Genomic DNA, 24,987 nt, shown 5'->3' on the forward strand with positions numbered 1-24,987 from the left:
TCCAGAAAACATTTTATTCGTCTTTTTTTCATGACATGAAGAGCCTGACAATATTCAGCATCATTCAACCCCAGTGCAAAACAGTTTAAAATGATGAGCAACAATCGAGGTGGACTTGGCATAGGAATACACTGACAATTCTGCACCCAAGATAGATTTCATAATAGACATATAACGGCCAATACGACCTAGCTGTTCCAATGTTTTCAACATGACATCACAGCACTGAGTGAGAAGTAAACCCTCATTCAGACTGAGACAGTACCAAACAGGAGACATAGCTACAGACCTCTGAGGCTTTAGATTAGAAGAGAAGCTACATTAGAAGCTCAGATATTCATTTGTCATGTTGTTATGTAATAGAAGAGCTCCTTGAGGACATTCAGTGGTTGCCAACATCTGAGCCAATGCTGCTGCAGCAGAGAGGAGGTAGTTACCTCTAGACCAGTGGAGGCTGCTGAGGAGAGGACGGCTCAAAATAATGGTTGGTACGGAGGAATTGGAATGGCATCAAAACACATGGAAGCGGTGTTCGATACATTTGATACCATTATTCTGGTCCAGCCATTACCAGAAGCCCGTCCTCCTCATTTAACTGTGCCCTAGACACTGATCCAAGGTCAGTTTTATATTTGATTAAGGTCTGAATTGTTGTGTAACTGATCATAGATCTGTTCCTACAGGGAACTTCTACCCAGAGTCAGATGGGAGGCTGATACAATCATCTTCCACACAGAGTCGAAAACAACAGGGCTACAATAGACAACGGAGTACCATAGAGCTCGCACATAGTGAGATAACGTAACCTAGCCCATTATGCCAGGCTAACCAATGACAGAAGACTGTTGGACTACAGACACAGCTAAAACTGCACTACCCAGGTCTACAGACGCAACACTGTTAGGTCACTCACTAAACTCCTTAAATGGAAAAGACAGAAACAATCAGGCAACCCTGTACTTTAAAAACTTACATTATTATTTAAAGTTGTTGATTTCATTATTACCACCACTTAAATTGAAAAGAACCATGGTGCAGCCACCCAACCCTAATATGGATCTAGTTAGCTGTGTTTCATACAAGATCCTGAGCCCTTGAAGTGACCTCACATTCATCAGTACACTTTGTTCTTTAGTAAAAACAAAACCATTAAAAGCATTTGACCAGGACTCATACGTCCGAGGCATCACACTACATACCATATATACAACCAAAACCAAACATCAAAAACTAAAGAAAAAATCTGCACGCATAGAAAACATGATCAAAAAACATCATAAGGATAGTAGTAGCATTACATCTTCACAAGCATTGTGAGAGTGAAATATTCTGGACACAGATTGCCTCGTACGCAAAGGAAAAGCGGAAAGCGGTCTTAACTATACTCCTTCAATCTGAATAAAGCTAGACAGCAGGCCAGTTACTGAAACCATTGTTAGATAAACATGAATGTATGACATTAACTGTCAAAATATAACAATGAAAATTACGTCAACAGAAGTGCCGGGGTGTTTAGTTCACCCAACGTTTACACCAGGGGGGCTCAAACTCTTGGGCTTGGTGTACCAAAATATAATCTGAGTGATGAGCTGCAGCCCATTAAAAGAAATCATTTATTTAGAAATATAAAAAAAAGGTAAACAATAGCTTTCTAGGGTCTTGAAACATGAATCAAATCGTAGCCGTATAACTTGACACCTAACAACACATTCAGATTTTCAGCAATTCAACATGACTAATTTCATGTGATGGATACATTTTTCCATGGGATGGTGAGACATTTTGCCACATTTAATGCTAATTCCCTGCAGTTCTACACAGTTTGCTATGGCTTATGCCATGTTCCTATGATATCAGTGAGAGTGAATAACAAAATGAAATGAGGGGCCCCCTGGAGGTCAGGGCCCCTGGGCATGTGCCTTGGATGCCTAGTCAGTAATACGGCTATGATTATTACAAGGTTTAGATAGCTGGCTAGACTAACTTACCTAGCAATCGATGTTAGCTGACATGGGCTAGTTGATTGACTGTCAGTGACTGACATAACAAGAGGAAAACTGCTGAGGCAATACCAAATTTTGAAATGACACGTTATGTATTCTACTATGGTATCTCGTAACAGTAAGTTGTGAACCTGACTGACTTCCTAAAAAAGGAAGTCAGTCAGGGGCCCCCTAGTGGTCCTTGCGGGCCAAACCAAACGTTGTCCCCTGGTTTATACCAACAGACCAAAACACTTCTTGAGGTCTAACTAACAGACCGACAGTGGTAGAATTGTGGTAGAGTTTCACTTTGGGAGCATTTAAACCAGGTGTCTCAAACTCATTTTACCCTGAGGGCCGCATTCGCTCTTTAAAAACAAATATTTAAAAAGTGCCAGAATCTGCAAAAAAAAAATTGTCCTCTATCCATCATTTTGAGAATTTTCGATGCTCCCCGACTGTCTACTTTTCATTTCAGTTATTATTAGTGAGCTGGACAGTCAATAAACACTATAAAAATAGCGCCATTAGCATTTTTACAGTTTCAATTTGGTTTTAGTCATTTTTAGTCCCACATTTTTGGGGACCACTGATCTAAACAGTAAGGTATTTTCCTTCAACATATACACGTTCTGGCTGTAGCCTGCTGAGCGTGTCTACTGTACACGGTCACCTAACCCCTTTGTATTGTGTGCCAGCTCTGTAGCCTTACTCTGGCCTTCAACAGACATTCTCCCCCTCCTCCCCCAGACAGTAGGACAGTCATGTGGAGGCTGGAGTCAGGGCCAGGGCCTGAGAGAGCACAATTAGTCACTGAGCCATGAGAGTTTCACCGGTAACACATACTGATGACATGTTGCCAGCACTGATTACACAGCATGTTCTCTTCCTGTATTCCTTGTCCTTCTTTCTCAGGTGGATGCTGGAATGGGTGAGTTTCCTCCATACAATGTGAAGCACGTTGAGTTTGAAAGATAGACACTCTGTTGTGTGTCCAGGCATGCTGTTGTGATGAAAGCGGTGTGAAGGTTTGGTCGACAGCATAGAGAGAGAGGAGTTCGAGTCTGATTGATACGGGGTCAGATACACAATCTCTAGAGCAACCCTGAGCTGGCTACTACAACTCATAGGACACCCTGTTCCCTATATAGTGAACTAGTCTTGATCATAGTGAAAAAATAAAGTAGCCACTATATGGGGAATATGATGTCATTTGAGACACAAGCCCTACTATAGTGCAAACACTGCTGTTGCCATGGCAATATGGCCCTCGGAGCAGGTTGCCGGGAGCGACAGTTGCCAAGCAGCCATGTTAGAGCCATATTCTGAGTGTTGGGAGGTTCCTGTCCATCCAGAGCTGGTTCAGTCTGATGGTCTCTAAAGCCTCCTGGACGCTACGCATCTGAGACCCCCGCTCCTTCAGACTGGAGAAGAAACCCTGGACCTACACACACACACAGTTGACATGAGAGAAGACCAACATGCACTAGGCATCTGATACACAGACACATGATATAGAGTCGGCATGGTTCTGAGGTGTAAGCTCACCTCCTCCAGGTGTGTCTGAGTGGAGAACTGGGAGGTGGTGGACCTGATTATGCTTTGGATGGGATAGGACCCCACTGGGAACCTACACACACAGCCAATCAAAAACAGGCCATTACTTCACAACAGCCAATAGAAACTAACCACTTCTCCACAAGAGCCAATTGAAACAGGTCCACTGATATCGATTGGGAAACTATTGTTTTTGGGCCCATTGTTCTGTCGGTTGATGCTGTAAGTATATAAATGTGCACTGACTATACCAAACATTAGGAACACCTTCCTAATATTGAGTTACCCCCCCCCCCCTTTTGCCCCCAGAACAGCCTCCATACATCAGGGCATGGACTCTACAAGGTGGCGAAAGCGTTCCACAGGGATGCTGGCCAATGTTGACTCCAATGCTTCCCATAGTTGTGTCAACTTGGCTGGATGTCCTTGGGGTGGTGGACCATTCTTGATACACACAGGAAGCTGTTGAGCATACTCTGTCCCAGATGCATATTATTATTAGTATTGGATAGAAAACACTCTGAAGTTTCTAAAACTGGCAGGCAAAAACCTGAGAAAAATCCAACCAGGAAGTGGGAAATCTAAGGTTTGTAGTTTTTCAACTCATTCCCCATTGAAGATACAGGGTGATATTAGTTATGTTTCACTTCCCAAGGCTTCCACTAGATGTCAACAGTATTTACAAACTGTTTTGAGGATTCTACTCTAAAGGAGGGGCTCATAAGAGCTCTTTGAGTGAGTGGTCTGTCAGAGTGTCACAACCTCGGTCTGGAGCGCTCACGTGAAAGGTAGCTACGTTCCACTTAATTTGTACAAACATTAATGAAGTTTTATGTTAAAAACATCCTAAAGATTAATTCCACACTTAGGTTGGCATGTTTCTACGGGCTGTAACGGAACTTTTTAAACTTTTCGTCCGATGTTTGGCGCGACCTGAATGTGCTTTTGGATTTGTTTACAAAGCGCCCGAACAAAAGAAGATATTTTGACATAACTGATGGACATTATCGAACAAATAAAACATTTATGGTGTAACTGGGATTCCTGGGAGTGCATTCTGATGAAGATCAAAGGTAAGTGTATATTTAAAATGCTATTTCTGAGTAATGTTGACTAGCCAATATGGCGGGTATCTTTTTGGCTGCTTTGTTGTCTAAAGGCTGTACTCAGATTATTGCATGGTTTGCTTTCTCCGTAAAGTTTTTTTGAAATCTGACACAGCGATTGCATTAAGGAGAAGTTTATCTAAAGTTCCATGTATAGTCGTATCTTTATCAATGTTTATTATGAGTATTTCTGTAAATTGTATTCTATCTTTAAAATGGTGTAAAATACTTGTATGCTTGAGGAATTTTAATTAAGAGATTGTCATTTTGAATTTGGCGCCCTGCACTTTCACTGGCTGTTGCGGGGGAGGGGTGGGGTGGGGTGGTGGTGTTCCGCTAGTCCTAGACAGGTTAACCGGTCTCCTCCCCTTCATCAACACGTATTGAAGTGGATTTAACAAGTGACATTAAAAAGGGATCATAGCTTTCACCTGGTCAGTCTGTCATGGAACGAGCAGGTGTTCTTAATGTTTTGTACACTCAGTGTATAATTGATCTTATGAATAAGGTGGCACTCACTTCTCTATGATCCTGTCCCAGTTCTCTTTGACAAAGTCCCAGACGAGCAAGTGGCCAGCGAAGCTGTCACTCATGGTGCTGATGACCAATGGCAGCTCCTGGGTCTGGATAATCCCTCCCTCGAGCCCCGTGCTCAGAATCCTGAAGGATGAGGTGTTTAGAGTGATGCAGAGACACACACCATAGGCCGCTACAAACATATCTGGGCACAGCTTAGGCACATTTTACATTTTAGTTATTTAGCAGACACTCTTATCCAGATCGACATAGTTAGTCCATTCATCCTAAGATATGTGGTTGTCCCACCTACCTATCTCAGTCATAGTAAGTGCACTTTTTCCCCAATAAAGTAGCTTTCAATAAAGTCAGATCTAGTAAGGGAGCAAAAAGTGAAGTGCGAATGTTAGTTCACGAAAGCCTCGGGCATGAGGAGGGAATGCGAGGAGGGGCTGCGAGAAGAGGGGAGAGGGTATTTAAAATACTCCTTGAAGAGGTAGGGTTTCAGATGTTTTCAGAAAGATGGGAAGGGACTCTTCTGTCCTAGCTTCAGGGGGAAGATCAGCTTGAGTACAGCTGTATGTCTCTCTGCACAAACTCTGGGTAGAGAATTTAGTTGGCCAGTTAATGTCTGTAAATTGATTCATTAAGTACCGTGGACCCACACTCACTCTCCCCCTTACCATACAATGCTTTGTGGGTCCTGTGTGGAGGCCAGGGCCTGCAGTATCTTGCGTTTCTCAGAGTCATATGTGGTGGAACCGTATGCCTCCATGAGAGAAAGCCATCTGAGGTCAGACTGGGCCGCTGTAGAGAACACCACTCGCTGCAAATCACCTGGGATCCTGGAGGAGACAACAGAGCACCACAACATCACTATAGAATAGATATCTAGCTTTACTACGGATGAAGACCATGGCGGCCAAAAAATCTAAAAGTATATATATTTTTTAAACCAGCAAAAGTATATATTCTTATATATAAACTCTAAAGTCAATTGGTGTGTGTACCTACTGTTTGGTTTGGTTGGAGTTGGTCCACTGGTCGTAGAGGGCCGTGGCCTGGTCAGTACAGTTCTGCCGTCCCAGACTACAGGCCATCTCTAGCAGGACTGACCTCAGCTCCTGTCTGGACACACTCTCCTCCTCTCCCCAGTCCTGACTGTCCATCAGCTGGCCAAAATGACCCCAAATGTACACCTGAAACACACATTACAAAGTGAAAGCACAGTCAGTGTGTCCCAAATGGTGAGACTAAAAAACAAGGTACCTGACAATCTAGTGTGTGTGTGTGTGTGTGTGTGTGTGTGTGTGTGTGTGTGTGTATTTACCTTCATGCGGGCCACCAGTCTTTGCTCCTGTCTCTTGTCCAGTAGTCTGTAGACAGAGCTGAGCTGTGAAAGGGCCTCTGTCAGAGGAGCAGTCTCAGTCTCATTGGTGGCATAGTCCAACAGATTTAAAACTTGACGGAAGGACACACGACCCAGTCTGATGAAGGGAAGAGAAAAAATAGACAATAGATCTGAATGAATTCTGTCTATTTGTGTCTGTTGTCTGTGGAACTAAAATGCAGACATTCACGCAATCGTACAAGTCCAGGCAGAGTATTAAGACAGGCCTCCAATTATGACTTTTTTTTTTTAAAGTAGTCATTGCTGTTAAAATAATGTGTTTTCATTCATCCTTCCTGGTAAAATGAGGTTAAAAATAGATGAATCTATGTATAATCTATTTATGACCTTATTTTACCAGGTAGGTTGACTGAGAAGATAATATTTTACAGCATTGACCACATAAAGAAAAATGAATCGAGTCTTTCTGAGAGACAGACATCCATCTCCCAGCTACTATGATCATTGAGCGTACCATGTCACAGTACAAACACACACACACTGACCTGGACAGGGCAAAGATGTTGTGTATGAGTGAAGCGCGGTCGTGGGGTGTGAGTGTGTTGATATCAGTCTTAAGAGCATCTATGAGAGTGGCCCAGCCCTCGTCTCCATAGTGAACTATATAGAAGCCCGTGTTCATGTAGTTGAACTTCAGCCACTTCACACTGTCCGACACATTCAGAGTCGCTAATTGGAAACACATAATAATGCACTTAGACACATGGTCATGCTTTTACCTAGAACCTCAGCGCATACAACCAGCAGGCTACTGTATACAGTGCATTTGGAAAGTATTCAGACCCCTTGACTTTTTACACATTTTCTTACTTTACAGCCTTATTCTAAAATGGATTATTACATGTTTTATTAAATCCTCAGCAATCTACACACAATACCCCATAATGAGAAAGTGAAAACAGGATCAAGACATTTTAGCAAATGTATTAAAAATAAAAAAAACAGTAATACCTTATTTACATAAGTATTCAGACCCTTTGCTATGAGACTTGAAATTGAGCTCAGGTGCATCCTGTTTCCATTGATCATCCTTGAGATGTTTCTACAACTTGATTGGAGTCCACCTGTGGTAAATTCAATTGATTGGACATGATTTGGAAAGGCACACACCTGTCTATATAAGGTCCCACAGTTGACAGTGCATGTCAGAACAAAAACCAAGCCATGAGGTCGAAGGAATTGTCCATACAGATCTGAGACAGGATTGTGTCAAGGCACAGATCTGGGAAAGGTTACCAAAAAATGTCTGCAGCATTGAAGATTCCGAAGAACACAGTGGCCTCCATCATTCTTAAATTGAAGATGTTTGGAACCACCAAGAATCTTCCTAGAGTTAGCCGTTAGGCCAAACTGAGCAATTGGGGGAGAAGGGCCTCGGTCAAGGAGGTGACCAAGAACCTGATAGAGCTCCATGGTTTTTCTGTGGAGATGGGAGAACCTTCCAGAAGGACAACCATCTCTGCAGCACTCCAACAATTTTGGATGCAGTCTATCACAGTGCCATCTGTTTTGTCACCAAAGCCCCATATACTACCCACCATTGCGACCTGTAAGCTCTCGTTGGTTGGCCCTTGCTTCATACTCGTCGCCAAACCCACTGGCTCCATGTCATCTACAAGACCCTGCTAGGTAAAGTCCCCCTTATCTCAGCTCGCTGGTCACCATAGCATCACCCACCTGTAGCACGCGCTCCAGCAGGTTTATCATCTCTCTGGTCACCCCCAAAACCAATTCTTTCTTTGGCCGCCTCTCCTTCCAGTTCTTTGCTGCCAATGACTGGAACGAACTACAAAAATCTCTGAAACTGGGAACACTTATCTCCCTCACTAGCTTTAAGTACCAGCTGTCAGAGCAGCTCACAGATTACTGCAACTGTACAAAGCCCACCTATAATTTAGCCCAAATAACTACCTCTTTCCCTACTGTATTTATTTTATTTTATTTATTTATTTATTTTGCTCCTTTGCACCCCATTATTTGTATTTCTACTTTGCACAATCTTCCACTGCAAATCTACCATTCCAGTGTTTTACTTGCTATATTGTATTTACTTTGCCACCATGGCCTTTTTTTTGCCTTTACCTCCCTTATCTCACCTCATTTGCTCACATCATATATAGACTTGTTTCTACTGTATGTTTGTTTTACTCCATGTGTAACTCTGTCGCAATTGTAAATGAGAACTTGTTCTCAACTTGCCTACCTGGTTAAATAAAGGTAAAATTAAAAAAAAATATATTTTATATATATATAAAAAAATAAAAATAAAATTAAAAAAACAATTATGGTGGAATGGCCAGATGGAAGCCACTCCTCAGTAAAAGGCACATGACAGCCCACCTGGAGTTTGCCATGAGGCACCTAAAGACGCTCAGACAATGAGGAACAAAATTCGATGCTGTGATCGCTGCCAAAGGTGCTTCAACAAAGTACTGAGTAAAGGGTCTGAATACTTATGCAAATGTGATATTTCGGGGGGGGGGGGGTTTAATAAATTGGCAACAATTTTGTTTTTGCTTTGTCATTATGGTGTATTGTGTGTAGATTGACGAGGGGACAAAAACAATTAATTCCATTTTAGAATGAGGCTGAAATGTAACAAAATGTGGAAAAAGTCAAGGGGTCTGAATACTTTCTGAATGCACTGTATAAATATGTATCACAAGCAATTCAAACCATAAAGGCTTGCTTGAATTAGACAATTCATGAAGTTAGTCAAGCTCACTGACAACTACAGAGCTGAATGTACAGAGTTTTACCGGTCTTTCCTGTCTTATTATTTACCTGTCTTATTTCTCAGCGTGAAGATCTGTATGCAGGAAGGGGCAGAGCTACAGCTGTCATTCACATACGTCACGGGGATATGCCACAGGCTGAGGAGAACACAAAGAAAGGTTGGTCTGAATGTGTGTGTGAGAGTGTATGAGAGTGTGTGAGAGTGAGAGAGAGAGAGAGCGTGCGTGTGAGAGAGCGTGCGTGTGAGAGAGGGTGCGTGTGAGAGAGGGTGCGCGTGAGAGAGGGTGCGCGTGAGAGAGGGTGCGCGTGAGAGAGGGTGCGCGTGAGAGAGGGTGCGCGTGAGAGAGGGTGCGCGTGAGAGAGGGTGCGCGTGAGAGAGGGTGCGCGTGAGAGAGGGTGCGCGTGAGAGAGGGTGCGCGTGAGAGGGTGCGTGCGTGTGAGAGAGGGTGCGTGCGTGTGAGAGAGGGTGCGTGCGTGTGAGAGAGGGTGCGTGCGTGTGAGAGAGGGTGCGTGCGTGTGAGAGAGGGTGCGTGCGTGTGAGAGAGGGTGCGTGCGTGTGAGAGAGGGTGCGTGCGAGAGAGGGTGCGTGCGTGTGAGAGAGGGTGCGTGTGAGAGAGGGTGCGTGTGAGAGAGGGTGCGTGTGAGAGAGGGTGCGTGTGCGTGCATGTCTCACTTAGAGGTGTGTGTGGCGTTGTCTGCGGAGAGCAGGAAGTGTTCCTGCGTGAGCGTCACGTGACCACCCTTGCGGCTGACGGTGACTAATGGGAAGCCGTTTTGCAGCGTCCATGTTCTCATCATGTCTGACACACTCTCCTGCTGGGGAAGCACCTGGGCCTGGAGCATCCAGAACCAACAATCAATAAGAAATATAAAGAATCTACTAATTTGACTACTCATCACCATGGGAGAGAGATGGAGTATCAGCATCAGTAGTACTAATACAACAGACCCCCACTTAATACAACACAAGACACACACACTTAATACACAGACAGGGTGACCATTGTGAAAAGAGGAAGGATATGGCGCCAGATTTTACAGCCGCAAAATAAGGAACCTGTGAAAATAACTAATCAGGAAACGGAGATAGAGTGTCTCAGACAGACCACACCTACCTGGGTGAGACTGTTCCAGAGATCTTCAGTAACAGTGTTAGATCCTCTGTAGTTATCCAGGTATTTTATGAGTCCTTTCCTGAACTGACCGTCTGGCAGAGTGGTTTTCAACATCAGCAGGAGGGAAGCACCCTAGAGACAGACACATGGACAGACACATTACTGATGTGACTACAGCACCAATATCCTTCGCTCTACTAATCAATAAAATGTTAAGCACATTTGTGAGTAAAGCTCAAGACTGTACCTTCTCATAGGTGACAGAGTCAAACATCTCAGACACCTGCTCAGGTGTGGTCACCTGGGACGACACTGACACTGGGTGGGAGGAGTTTAAAGAATCTTTGGCCATGGCCTTAAAGCGCACCCCCAGGAACACATTGCCCTGGAGACAGAGAAGAAGGATCATCAATCCACGGTTATCTAAACCTACACTGACACAGCACCTGCATGTGTGACGTGGTGCTGCTTACTAGGTCCAGCTGTGGGAACTCTGTCATTAGGGACGTGTACTGCCAGTAGGTGGCGAAGCCTTCGTTCAGCCACAGGTCATTCCACCAACGCATCGTCACCAGGTTCCCAAACCACTGACACACAACATTACAACGGAATTAGAACAGTTTTATGACCAAACATCAAAACAGCATTAAGACTGCTGAGATACATACACATATGTTCCATCACCTTGTAGTAGCCTACACACACACACACACACACACACATCAGACAAACACATCAGACAAACACACACCTGGTGAGCGAGCTCGTGGGCTACAACGTTAGCGATGAGTTGTTTGTCGAGAGGAGAGGACTCGTTTCCCACCAGCAGGCTGGTCTCTCTAAAGGTGATCAGACCCCAGTTCTCCATCGCCCCCGCCAGAAAGTCTGGGATAGCAACCAGGTCTGGAGGAGGTGGAGAGAAGGAAGGAAGAGTAGAGAGAGGGACGGAAAGGTGGAGGGGTAAATACCAAGGCATATTTTGTGTCTCATTATCGAAAATATGACACTTTTCTCACACATTTTCAAATGAATCTACAATACAAGTCAAGGGTTCTGAATACATTCAGAAAGTATTCAGAACCCTTGACTTTTTCCAAATTTTGTTACATTAAAACCTTAATCCAAAATGGATTTATTTGTATTTTTTATCCCTCATCGATGAGTTTATTGTGTGAAGGCTGAGTGTCTGTGTGTTGTGTCTTTGTGTCACCTCTCACCTAGTTTCCTCAGAGGGTAGTCGATGTGAAAGAAGGTGTTGTAGAAGTGCAGCAGCGTGGAGGCTGTGTCCAGAGCATAGTGTGTGTGCTCCTTCTTCTCTGGCACAGAGTACACTGACACCTAGAACACACACACACACCATAGAAATGGAATAAATAGAATAGATCCCAAAATAGGGGGATAGGCACAGAGTAGACAGTTGCATTCCAGCATTTTGCAGGTCATATAAATAGTGTGAATAGATTGTGAGGCAGGGATTCTGTACGTACCAGTGTATTAGACACGTTTCTAGTAATGCTGGTGAAGTTGGCTACGATGAAGGCCACCAGGTAGGTGCTCATATTAACGCCAGTCTGCTCAAACTCATCCTCCAATAGGCCGCTGGGTAATGTAGTCGTCTTAGCCTGGGGAACACAAAAACAGTTCTATTAACAGATGATTTAATCACTGGCATTCTTCATGTCAAGTGTCTCTAGTAATCACTTGATATCACGTATTTGATTTTGTAATGTATTGATGCATGTTTACCACTTACCAAAATACACTGGTGCAGGCAAACTCTCAAGCACACACACACAGTACCTGGGGCATGTTGGACAGAGTGATGTATCCAGGCTCCCTTGTGATCCTGACCAGGAAAGTGGCTTTAAAAGCCGGCTCGTCAAAACAGGGGAAGGCCTTCCTGGCTGCCTGGGGCTCAAACTGGGTGGCAGCTAGGACCCTGAGGAGAGGGTGGCCAGAGTCACACACAGAGAGCAAGGACTAGGCTCAAACTGGAGTTGTCAAGTTTACACACTATTACAGAATGCATCTCGCTGCATTCATCTGGAGTTAAGAGGTTATTTTTAGAGCAAACTTTAGTACATAGTTTTTAAAATAATTTTGCTTACCTCTTGGCTCCAGTCTTGTCGTTGTAGGAGCTGTTGTAGAAGCCGTCATAGGTGTGTGAGAGGTTGGCTGCATAGTCCAACGTTAACATACACACCTGGCCTACCTTCAGATCCTCTGGGAAGCTAACAGCTATCTGCTGCCATGGTTTATACTCCAACACCTTCACCTCAACACTCTTATCATCTCCAACCTGGAAGGGTTATAGTAAAAACAGCATTTAATAAGGTAAAACATCATCTAATAAAACATTACTGAGCAAGGGAAAACATCACCATCTAGGGAAAACCTCATTATCGAGGTAAAACAATTTATCTTCACAGGGGAAGCAAATCTTACTCTCTCTCTATACTGCTAGTGAGACAGTTACACACTGTGCATTAATATCAGAATAATTACAGTTAAAAATCAAAACCTATAAAGATGTATTTCTCTTCACATTATTTTTGAGTAAATAGCAATGGCACAGCTGATCATAGACTACCTGGAAGGTTGCCTTGGTGATAATGAGTTCAGAGCTGTGCAGAACTATGCGCTTGGTGTCGTGTAGTATTGTCATGTTGATGACAGTGCGGCCAGTGAAGGTCATGGAAGTCAGGTTAGGGGTCAAGGATAGGTCATAGTTCACAGGCCGTACACTGGCTGGGAGTCGGAGCTCATTCCAGGGAAACAGCTCCCCATTGGTGCTGTTAGGATAGGATGGCTCCATAGGAGTGGAGGAGTTAGCCTTACCACAGCCAGCCTGGGGAGAAAGAGGATAAACACAGTGTATATACACAGTTACTTCAGAAAGTATTCACACACCTTGATTTTGTGGTGTTACAGCCTGAATTTTAAATTGATTCAATTGACAATGTGTGTCACTGCACTACACACACACACAAACACACACACACAAAATACCCCAGAATGTCAAAGTGGAATTATGTTTTTCAAATTTTTACAAATTAATTCAAAATGAAAGCTGAAATGTTTTGAGTCAGTAAGTATTCAGCCCCTTCGTTATGGCAAGTCTAAATAAGTTCAGGAGTAAACGTGCTTAACAAGTCACATTTTTAAGATGGTTTTTGAATGACTACCTCAACTCTGTACCCCACACATGCAGATAATTGTAAGGTCCCTCAGTCAAACAGTGAATTTCAAGAACAGATTCAACTACAAAGACCTGGGAGGATTTCCAATGCCTCGCAAAGAAGGGCACCTTCTAGATGGGTAAAATAAAAAGAAGCAGACATGGAATATTCCTTTGATCATGGTGAAGTTAATAATTACACTTTGGATGGTGTATCATTACACCCAGCCACTATATAGATACAGGAGTCCTTCCTAACTCAGTTACCAGAGAGGAAGGAAACCGCTCAGGGTGTTCACCATGAGACCAATGGTGACTTTATAAACAGGTACAGTGTTTAATGGCTGTGATAGGTGAAAACTTAGGATGGATCATTAACATTGTAGTTACTCTAAAATACTAACCTAAGTTACAGAGTGAAAAGAAGGAAGCCTGAACAGAATACAAATATTCTAAAACATGCATCCTAAGGCACTAAAGTAAAAGTGCAAAAACTTGGCAAAGAAATTAACTTTATGTCCAGAATACAAAGCATTATGTTTGGGGCAAATCCTACACATCACTGAGTACCACTCTTCATATTTTCATACATGTTGGTGGCTGCATCTTGTTATGGGTATGCTTGTCATCGGCAAGGACTAGGAAGTTTTGGGGGGATAAAAATAAACGGAATAGAGCACAGGCACAATCTTAAAGAAAAACTTGGTTCAGTCTGCTTTCCAACAGACACTGGGAGACACATTCTCCTTTCAGCAGGACAATAACCTAAAACAGGGTTTGGAATACCTAGGATAAGTAATCCTTCTCACCCCCCCCCCCCCCCTTAATGATTTAGATGCACTATTGTAAAGTGGCTGTTCCACTGGATGTCAGAAGGTGAATTCACCAATTTGTAAGTCGCTCTGGATAAGAGCGTCTGCTAAATGACTTAAATGTAAATGTAAATGAATAATTTGCAAATAATTTGCAAATAATGTACAATCCAGGTGTGCAAAGCTCTTAGAGACTCTTAGAGACAGAAAGACTCACAGCTGTAATCACTGCCAAAGGTGATTCTAACATCTATTAATTCAGTGGAGTAAATACTTAGGGAAATGTGATGTCTGTATTTCATTTTTTGATGAATTTGCTAAGATTTCTAAAAACGTGTTTTCCCTTGTCATTCTGGGGTATTGTGTGTAGATGCGCGAAAAAAAATATATGTTTGAAATCAAATTATATTTATCACATGCGCCAAATACAACTGGTATAGACTTGACAATGAAATGCTTGCTTACAAACCTTCCCCAACAATGCAAAAATAATCCAAAATAAAATAGTAACGAACACGAGAGTAATAAAATAAAATACACAAGAATGGAGCTATATACAGGCAGTACCAGTACCAGATCAATGTGCAGAGGTACGAGGCAATTTAATGCAGTTTGAATTCAGGCTGTAACACAACAAAATGTGGAATAAGTCCAGATGTATGAATACTTTCTGAAGGCACCGTGTACGTTAAGTGTATACAGTTGAAGTCTGAAGTTTAAATACACTTAGGATGGAGTCATTAACACTCATTTTTCAACCACTCCACACATTTCTTGTTAACAAACTATAGTTTTGGCAAGTCGGTTAAGACATCTACTTTGTGCATGACACAATTGTTTACAGACAGATTATTTCACTTATTATTCACTGTATCACAATTCCAGTGGGTCAGAAGTTTACATACACTAAATTCACTTCGCATTGAAACAGCTTGGAAAATTCCAGAAAATAACATCATGGCTTTAGAAGCTTCTGATAGGCTAATTGACATCATTTGAGTCAATTGTAGGTGTACCTGTGGATGTATTTCAAGGCCTACCTTCAAACTCAGTGCCTCTTTGCTTGACATAATGGGAAAATCAAAAGAAATTAGCCAAGACCTCAGAAAAAAAATTGGAGACCTCCCCAAGTCTGGTTCATCCTTGGGAGCAATTTCCAAATGCCTGAAGGTTCCACGTTCATCTGTACAAACAATAGTACACAAGTATAAACACCATGGGACCACATAGCCGTCATACCTCTCAGGAAGGAGACGCGTTCCGTCTCCTAGAGATGAACGTACTTTAGTGCAAATCAATCCCAGAACAGCAGATGATGCTGGAGGAAACAAGTACAAAAGCATCTATATCCACAGTAAAACGAGTCCTATATCGACATAACCTGAAAGGCCGCTCAGCAAGGAAGAAGCCACAGCTTCAAAACCGCCATAAAAAGACAGACGGTTTGCAACTGCACATGGGGACAAAGATCACTCTTTTTGGAGAAATGTCCTCTGGTCTGATGAAACAAAAATAGAACTGTTTGGCCATAATGACCATCGTTATGTTTGGAGGAAAAAGGGGGAGGCTTGCAAGCTGAAAAACACCATCCCAACCGTGAAGCACAGGGGTGGCAGCATCATGGGTGCTTTGCTGCAGGAGGGACTGGTGCACGTCACAAAATAGATGGCATCATGAGGCAGGAAAAGTATGTGGATATATTGAAACATCTCAAGACATCAGTCAGGAAGTTAAAGGTTGGTCGCAAATGGGTCTTCCAAATGGACATTAACCACAAACAAGGACAACAAAGTCAAGTTATTTGAGTGGCCATCACAAAGCCCTGACCTCAATCCTATAGAAAATGTGTGGGCAGACCTGAAAAAGCGTGAGTGAGCAAGGAGGCCTACAAACCTGACTCAGTAACATCAGCTCTGTCAGGTGGAATGGGCCAAAATTCATCCAACTTATTGTGGGAAGCTTGTGGAAGGCTACCCGAAACGTTTGAACCAAGTTTAAATTGTTTAAGGCAATGCTACCAAATACTAATTCAGTGTATGTTAACTTATGACCCACTGGGAATGTGATGAAAGAAATAAAAGCTGAAATAAATAATTCTCTCTACTATTATTCTGACATTTCACATTCTTAAAATAAAGTGGTGATCCTAACTGACCCAAGACAGGGTATTTTTCCTAGGATTAAATGTCAGGAGTTGTGAAAATGTATTTGGCTAAATGTATTTGGCTAAGGTGTATGTAAACTTCCGACTTCAACTGTATACACCATCTTGCCCTTTTGGCACTGGTACCACTTCCCGTACCTGCGGAGGCCAATGCAGGAGCCACACACTTTTCACATACACAAACCCCCGACACTCCAACACACACACCCCTACCTTAGTGAAGGTACAGCCAGGCAGGAAGTAGAGAGCCATCGCCATGGATGCGAACAGTACCAAGATGAACACGCCCACCACCAGCATACGAGCCGAGGGGCAGGAACATAACCTGGCCAAAAAACAAACACTATTTACAAATCTATAAATATAATATTACTGTTTATGTTTGTTTTTAATTTACTGTAAAGTGACTGGCATGTTTAAATTCACTTTAAATAAAGTTTGATTGGGTTTGAAAAGTAAAAAGGACCTGGGTGGAGCCTGTCTGTTGTAAGGGGAAGAGCTAGGATTGTGGGTGGAGCTTCTGTTCATGAAGGACATGCCCAGTAGGCGGGCTGACGACTCATAGTCCTCCTCCTCATCGTCCAGGTCGTTCTCTCCCAGACCCCGCACCAGCAGACGGGAGCTACGGGGCTCATACACCACCTCATCAGGTTCCAACGCCTGGAGGGAGGTGGAAGAGGGGGGACAATGTGAAAATCTGGAAAAAGTCAAACAGTTAGAAGAGACGATACAACTGATGGGTGGATGGGTTAATGTCAGTGCTGTATAGTATGTAATTACCGCGAAGGCTGTAGAGTCTTTAGCCAGGTCCACCACGTCAGGTTCCTCCTCAAACATACTGTTCTCTATCATGTTCCTGGGCAGGGACACTCGCTCTGGTTACACAAACAAATAAAACAGGTTAACACACACACACACACACACACACACACACACACACACACACACACACACACACACACACACACACACACACACACACACACACACAGGCTTTCAATAAAGTGTGTGTGTGGCTCCATTTCTATTGATTATCCCCTGTGTCTACAGACAAAACACTCAACTCTCTAATTCAATAATAACAACAGTTGTCAAACTGTATAAAATGTCCCATTCTCTCCTGTAATAAGAGCAAGTATTCTGAAGTCCCAGTGTGTCTGAATAGTGGATGTACCGTGTAGGCTAAGTGAAGAGCTAGAACAAATCTCATACATCTAGTACGTTCGTTCCATTGTGTGTGTTCCATTGTGAGAAAGCGTGCGTGTTGGTAGGGCCGAGCTGCCTACACTAAGTTAACAAGAGAATGAAGCCATCAGTTTCCCCTATCCCTTCCTGCAACAGACATAGTTCTGATTCAGAGGTCAACTGGTCTGCAGCACTGCAGACAGTCTTGCTCCTAATAATATGGAGCTGAATATCAGGCCTATGTAAATAATACCCAGATCAAAAGAAGAACCACAACAACCTTAGATTTTTCTGACTCACACCAACCCGACAGACCTAATGCCATGTTAGAACAACTAGTATTATAGTGTCAAATGAGGTGTTCTATAAATGTGGTATCTGTTATTCAGACCAAAATGACGGCACCTCAAACTGAAACAGCAAGGGCTGTAACGGAAGCAGCAGTGAAATGGAAAGTGTCAGCAGCAGCTCACCACACGTTTCCTGTTTTCACCAAACATACACAGACATATGTTTATCCTATAGCCTACACCACTTAGCAAGAGCCACGCAGACCTGAAGTTTGAGGCCAGTGCAGGCTATATAAGGCCAAGTAGGTGAAGCTGTGTTTGAGTGAAAACAACCTGACTGTCTGTCAGCTGAACAAGGCATAACCTCTGGACATTTCAGCTCCATACATAGGCCTACTAGTGCACTCAATGTCCAGGACAGGATTCCCCCCATCAGTTAGGCTTTTCACAAAGGCCTTGTGCATTCTGAATTGCGGCAGGCTAGGCTAATGAAATAACATACTTGGAATATTTTTCAAATAGTCAATTAAGCTTTAATGAAAAAAGCCCCCACAGAGAAAGACAGCTGTGTCTATTGACTAGTAGTGTTTGTGTCTGTGTTCTAATCCGAAAAGACAGAAGTCCTTTATTTGCTGTAATAAAGCTGTTGAGCCATAAAGCAGACAGCACAGAGCTAGAGCAGGAGAGTACAGTCAGTGCTACTGAGCCGACAGAAAGAACCTTCTGGTCCTTATCAGGTTAGGCACACACACACACCTGTCGTGTCTTTGGCTATGCCAGATTAAGTGATATGACATGCTATTCTATAAAATAATTTCTCTGATTGAGCTAATCATGTAAAGGTAATTAACTTGAGAGTTGGGGCACCACAAAATAATATTTATAGAGCTGTTATCTTCCGAATAAACTCTTAAAGACCTAGTAATATTTTACATTAATAGCAGTCAATATTAATCATCATCTTAATTCAGTCTCATCTGAAAGTTGTAAATTCGTGGTTATCTCCACGAACCCTGGCTAACAATTTGAATCAGCAATACAAAATTGGTTTAATTATTAATTTACTAAATACCTAACTAATCACATAGAATTACACATACACATAATTAAATCATAACTTGATTACCAATTACGTCATAAAGGAAAACGTCCTTAGCGGGCGGAACAGATATGACAGCTGGTTACACAAAAGAAAAGGGCTGGGTTTGAGTGAAAGAGCGGGAAGACTGAGGAACAAAGGGCGAAGCTGTGCTATCGTAAATACAGTATCTTATGCATTCTAAATTACCGCCCATTTGGAAAAGGAAAATGCAATAAATATTTACACTGAGCTGCGCTTCGGTAGGTTGGTGGTAGATGGAAGGCCGTGATGCCCAACCGGGTCCTTTGAAGAATGTCTCTGCTGGTAAATTGAATACGTTGTAGTAACGTCGTTGTGTGATAGACGGGATACTCTGTCTGTTCCTTCCTAACCCTCATTTGCAGCGGCTGTTGCTAACTCAACGGCTAGGAGGTATCACTTTTGTAGTGAGTAAGAGTTCAAAGTTCATACCATTCGCAACCAAAGCTCACGCTGATGTTAGCTTCGTTCTGTAGTTATTATCTGAACCATTCTGACATCGGACCGTCGTCCTCATATCCTCGGAAGAGGAGGTTATATTGTCGTCAAGGCTTTATATAGGAAGAAAGAGGACGGCGTGTTTGATTTTTTTATAGCCCATGTCCCTTCACAGGGTTGAACAGAGCCCTACCTTATGAAAACCCAAATCTCACATTTTAGAAGCTAAAATCACATTTCATACCATCACAAATAATTTAATATTCAAACATTTAAATTGAATAACAATTCCATGTGAATCCGATAACTCTGATGGGTAGACTTTCCACTGTAGAGTTTGTCATCTTATCATTGATGAGAATGTCTCGGATGACAACCGAACTGACATCATATTCATTAAGTACCACCGCATATGTTGAATTGGTCGGATTACCAGAATATAGTTAAATCCCCCCCCACCTTCTGATGTTCCCAGAATCTCAAAGTTAATCAAGGGTTTTGCAAATGTAACATCAGTAGGGTAGAGGAGGAGAAAAAGGGGGGAAAAGAGGTATTTATAACTGTCATAAAACTACCCCCAGGCCAATGTCATGACACACCACAGAGATGGGATAAGGAGCCCAATCAAATGTACAGGCCTGAACAAATAACCAGTTGACTGAATTAAGAGGAAAATAAAATATGATTGATTTGTGTAGGATAAACTCAACTGTGACATAATGGAGCCTGCCTTCTCGGGTATGTCACTTGCAGTTGCTAGTGCGTATGTTGAACAGGGCTCGGCGTGTCTCCAACAGCTCAATGTGCTTTTAGAACAGATAAACAAATGCACTAAGCTAAAGCAGTCACAGACTGTCAATAACACTACACACTGCTTGGCCTAGGCTGGCCTGAGTAACCAAAACAAGAGGAGATAGCATCTTTGAGTAGCAGAAAATTGTGGACTACATATCCAATTCTGACTAATTTGATCAATGATTGTTGTTATTTACAGGAGATAACATGTAACATCTCAACCTGCAACTAACACAAAATGTCTATTACATTTCACACGGACAGACATTAAGGTCTGAGAAAGGCACTTGTCCATGAGGCGAGTCAGAAGTATTTTTGGGACAAAGATTAAGATTGCATGCCCAAAAATGCTATTTTCACCTACACACAGGAGAGGAACCAGAAAGACCAAACTACTGGAATTATTTGCATTTTGTTGTTATCAGTGAGCGATAGCAGTAGTAGCAAAGGAATAGAAATCCACAAGAGTAAAACATATTTTAGAATGCTGGCTAATACATGCACACATACAACGGTCCTCTGATGACGACTGGAAGAAAAAAACATCCAGCTTGCATCACATTAGACTAAACTCAGACAGGCTTTACCTTGGCATATAACCCAGTGGGCTAAACCAATCTGAGTTGTGTTTCCTCACTTTCCTGAGTAGTAGGGTTTAATATTTTCCTGGTATTTTACAAATGTTCCATCCATCCCGAGAATAAATCCCCTTTCACCCGGGATAAACCGGTAATTCCGGTCAAAATTGTTAGTGTCATTCTAAAGCATATAAATATGTCTGGATTTCATTAGAGCTTTGATCGGCATGAAAATTAAAGTCTGACGCTACCTGAGCCATTCATTAAAGACGTTTTATGACCCCTACATTAAATACATGAACAGTCGTTCAGACCATGAAGCTGGGAGAGAACATGCGATGCTGGTACAGGATATGCAGCCTACAAAGTTAGCATTATAGGCTAGCGAATTTGATTAGAATTTTGAAATATAATAGGGCCCATTAAAAAAAATATATAATAATTAAGTATTAGTAGGCTGACACGTACACTACAGTTCAAAAGTTTGGGGTCACTTAGAGATGTCCTTGTTTTAGAAAGAAAAGCTCATTTTTTTGTCAATTAAAATAACATCAAATTGATCAGAAATACAATGTAGCCATTGTTAATGTTGTAAATGACTATTGTAGCTGGAAACAGCAGATTTTTTAAATGGAATATAGGCCCATTATCAGCAACTATCACTCCTGTGTTCCAATGGCACGTTGTGTTAGCTAATCCAAGTTTATCATTTTAAAAGGCTAATTGATCATTAGAAAACCATTTTGCAATTACCTTAGCACAGCTGAAAACTGTTGTGCTGATTAAAGTCTTCTTTAGACTAGTTGAGTATCTGGAGCATCAGCATTTGTGGGTTCGATTACAGGCTCAAAATGGCCAGAAACAAAGAGCTTTCTTCTGAAACTCGTCAGTCTATTTTTTTTCTGAGAAATGAAGGCTTTTTCATGCGAGAAATTGCCAAGAAACTAAAGATCTCGCACAACGTTGTGTACTACTCCCTTCACAGAACAGCGCAAACTGGCTCTAACCAGAATAGAAAGCGGAGTGGGAGGCCCGGTGCACAACTGAGCAAGAGGACAAGTAGATTAGAGTGTCTAGTTTGAGAAACAGACGCCTCACAAGTCCTCAACTGGCAGCTTCATTAAATAGTACCCGCAAAACACCAGTCTCAACAGTAAAGAGGCAACTCCGGAATGCTGGCCTTCTAGGCAGAGTTGCAAAGAAAAAGCCATATCTCAGACTGTCCAATAAAAAAAAAGATTAAGATGGACAAAAGAACACAGACACTGGACAGAGGAACTCTGCCTAGAAGGCCAGCATCCCGGTATCGCCTCTTCACTGTTGAGACGGGTTCTATTTAATGCAGGACTGAATCACTTCATTGAATATATCTATTGTTCCCTGGACAGCAAATAGATGGCATTATAGCGCAGCTGTTTAACAGAAAGGCCGGAATGGAACGCAACTGCTCAGCTACGGCGACTGACACATATCAGTTTGCTACTAGCTAATTTTGCAGTCTGGTCGACATGGATCATTGTAAAAAAATAAACCTAAATCTATTGACAATGAAAATGAGGGGGAAGACCTGGAGAACAACGTGACAGCTATGGTAAAACAACCACCAGAAAAATCAGGAAGATAACGGCGGGGAAATGCAGCTAGCTAATGTGGCTCCGGTGGCTAAAAGAAGGATACGGTCGATTCAAGAACACAGAAAGTTCCAAGAGAAATGGACAGAAGATTTTTGTTGTACTGCATGGTGGGACTAGCTCACTTTGTCTTATTTGCCAGAAGGCAGTCAATTGTTTTAAACAAGCAAATTTATAGCAACATTTCCAGTCACACCATGACAAAAAATATCTGCCACAAAGCAACCTCCGAAACAACAAGTGTTACTAAAAGGACAAAAACAAATAAACAGATTAACGCTGTTGCATAGAAAACGACAGAGGCAACACATGAGATTGCTAGGATACTCGCAAGAAACAAGGCGGCCTTCGCAGACACAACAATGTCAAATATTTTATTTTTTTGGCCTCAGCCTAAATATTGTATGCTGATTTCACAAACAGGGAAGCTATTTTAAAGCAAATTAAGGGACTGCAACTCTGCAAGAGAGAGGATATTCCTGCTTCATTGAATCATTCATCAGGAAGCACTTGTGGCTAAACTCAAAGTGTGACGTGATGTACAGAATTTGATGCAGCAAGTCGTGCGCGTGGTGAACATTATTATTGCGAGGGCACTGAATCACCGGCAATTCTGCCAGTTGCTGGAGGAAACCCAGACAGAATACAGCGACATGATATTTTATGATGCGGTGATATGGCTGTCTGGTGGCAGAGTTTTGGAAAGATTTTTCCTAAAATCCGTGAATTTGTTGCAAGCAATGCCAGAGGAGCCTGAGCTGGATGATCCACAGTGGATATTAAAGCTGGCTTTTTGAACTGACTTCACCTGAACAATGAATCCCCAACTCCAAGGGAAAGCTAAAACTCTATGCAAAATGCTGCGTGTGGTCATAGCATTTCAAAATAAAATCACCACACAGTTCATACCTAACAAGACTATTTCTTAATTTCCCATTACTCAGAGCAGTCACCACATCCGACCCAGACATACTGCAACATTTTAGCGTTGATGCATTTGTGCATGTGTTGGAAGAGTTGGAGTTTGAGTCTAGATTCAAAGATAACGTCATTAAGAACCTCTTTCATGTGCCAGTGTCATCTCTGGCCCCAGTCATTACAGCCCTCTGTCCTGACCGTGCTGGACTAGAGAGTGAGATAGTGGAGGCCAATGACACATTGCAAGGTGAACTAAGATCAGATGTTTCTGGGGCCTTGTGTCAGACTCATAGTATCCACATCTGAAGCAGTGTGTGCAAAGGGTGACAATTTTTGTCAGCACTTATTCATGTGAAACAACATTTTCAACAATGAACATTGTGAAATAAAAACATAAAAACAGACTGGCCAATGCATACCTGGTTTGCCTCGCAAGGATAGCAACAACAGACTATACATTTAGAATGAATTCAGTCAAGGAGCAGAAGGGACATTTTCACTCATCCAACTTACGGGTCTTATACATGTGATGTAGCCTATTTGGTGTGTGTATGTTTATATTTATATGTGCTCAATTTCTCTTAATTTGCTCTGAATTGATCATTGTTAATATTGGAAATAGAAGTACAACAAACGAAAGATGTGTGCAGCCCTCTGAATGATTGTCTCAACCACAAGTAGCCCCCTTACAAAAAAAAAGTGAGGAACACTGCTTTTATGGGTTAAATATAGAGGCCCTCGGCTGAAAAGAGTCAAAAGTTAACCCTAAGCTCAGCCTGACTGGAGAATGTGCCCCCAAGTGAATGTCACACTGAGAATTAAAGCTACAGATCAGTCTACTCAGCAAACTATGTCAGAGATACACTGGCTATTTTAATTTAGCTGTACTCCAAGGCCAGGCGTAGCTAGTCATGTTTCTATCAGCTACCCATCATTACAAGGTTATGAATGCTGATTAGTTCGTACCAAAACTGCTGCCCGACTATCAACAGCCTGACACTTGTTGACTTGGAACGTTATGTAGGTAACCGTCCGCAAGCTAAAATACTAGTTAGCTAACTAACTAACGTTACTACAGAAATTGTGGCTGGCTGGAAATTATGGGGAGCAGCTAGGAAGCGTCATCATTATTCCTTACCACTGTCAAATGGGTCCTCCATGACAATATATCTGAAAGAGCCGAGCTGTCCTCACTTCTGGCTGGCTGGCTGAGCTATCAGCCCCGATCAGTTCACTGTGTTGCTGCAGTCTGTGGGCTAACTTGGCTGGTAGCTACTTATGACACACTAGCTAGCTGCCACAAACACGGTTGGTAAAGTTATTAGCGTGTGCGATCAAATTAATTAAATATGATCAACAATCCAAACGACATTATGTCACCAAACTATTCGCCATGCATTTAAATTACTGCTTCCTTCCTTCGTCTCCGCGCGGCAATGACTGTAGGGAAGAGGC

The 24,987-nt window shown here is 42.4% G+C and overlaps 1 protein-coding gene across 1 annotated transcript; it reads right to left on the reverse strand.

Moving 5' to 3' along the window:
- Positions 1-24,987, reverse strand: LOC135513996 (leucyl-cystinyl aminopeptidase-like). The gene is made up of 22 exons (XM_064937083.1): positions 24,671-24,987; positions 17,358-17,452; positions 17,044-17,237; positions 16,791-16,902; positions 13,014-13,271; positions 12,532-12,722; positions 12,224-12,362; positions 11,911-12,045; positions 11,641-11,761; positions 11,175-11,326; positions 10,897-11,010; positions 10,671-10,808; positions 10,424-10,555; positions 9,982-10,142; positions 9,357-9,445; positions 7,058-7,241; positions 6,492-6,648; positions 6,176-6,360; positions 5,845-6,006; positions 5,165-5,305; positions 3,531-3,612; positions 1-3,426 (listed from the first exon to the last, which is right to left on the reverse strand). Exons 1-22 carry the CDS (start codon positions 24,690-24,692, stop codon positions 3,295-3,297), a joined length of 3,096 nt encoding a protein of 1,031 aa, XP_064793155.1. The 5' UTR covers positions 24,693-24,987; the 3' UTR covers positions 1-3,294.

This window comes from Oncorhynchus masou, chromosome 25 (assembly GCF_036934945.1).
Source record: "Oncorhynchus masou masou isolate Uvic2021 chromosome 25, UVic_Omas_1.1, whole genome shotgun sequence".
NCBI classification, from domain to species: Eukaryota; Metazoa; Chordata; class Actinopteri; order Salmoniformes; family Salmonidae; genus Oncorhynchus; species Oncorhynchus masou.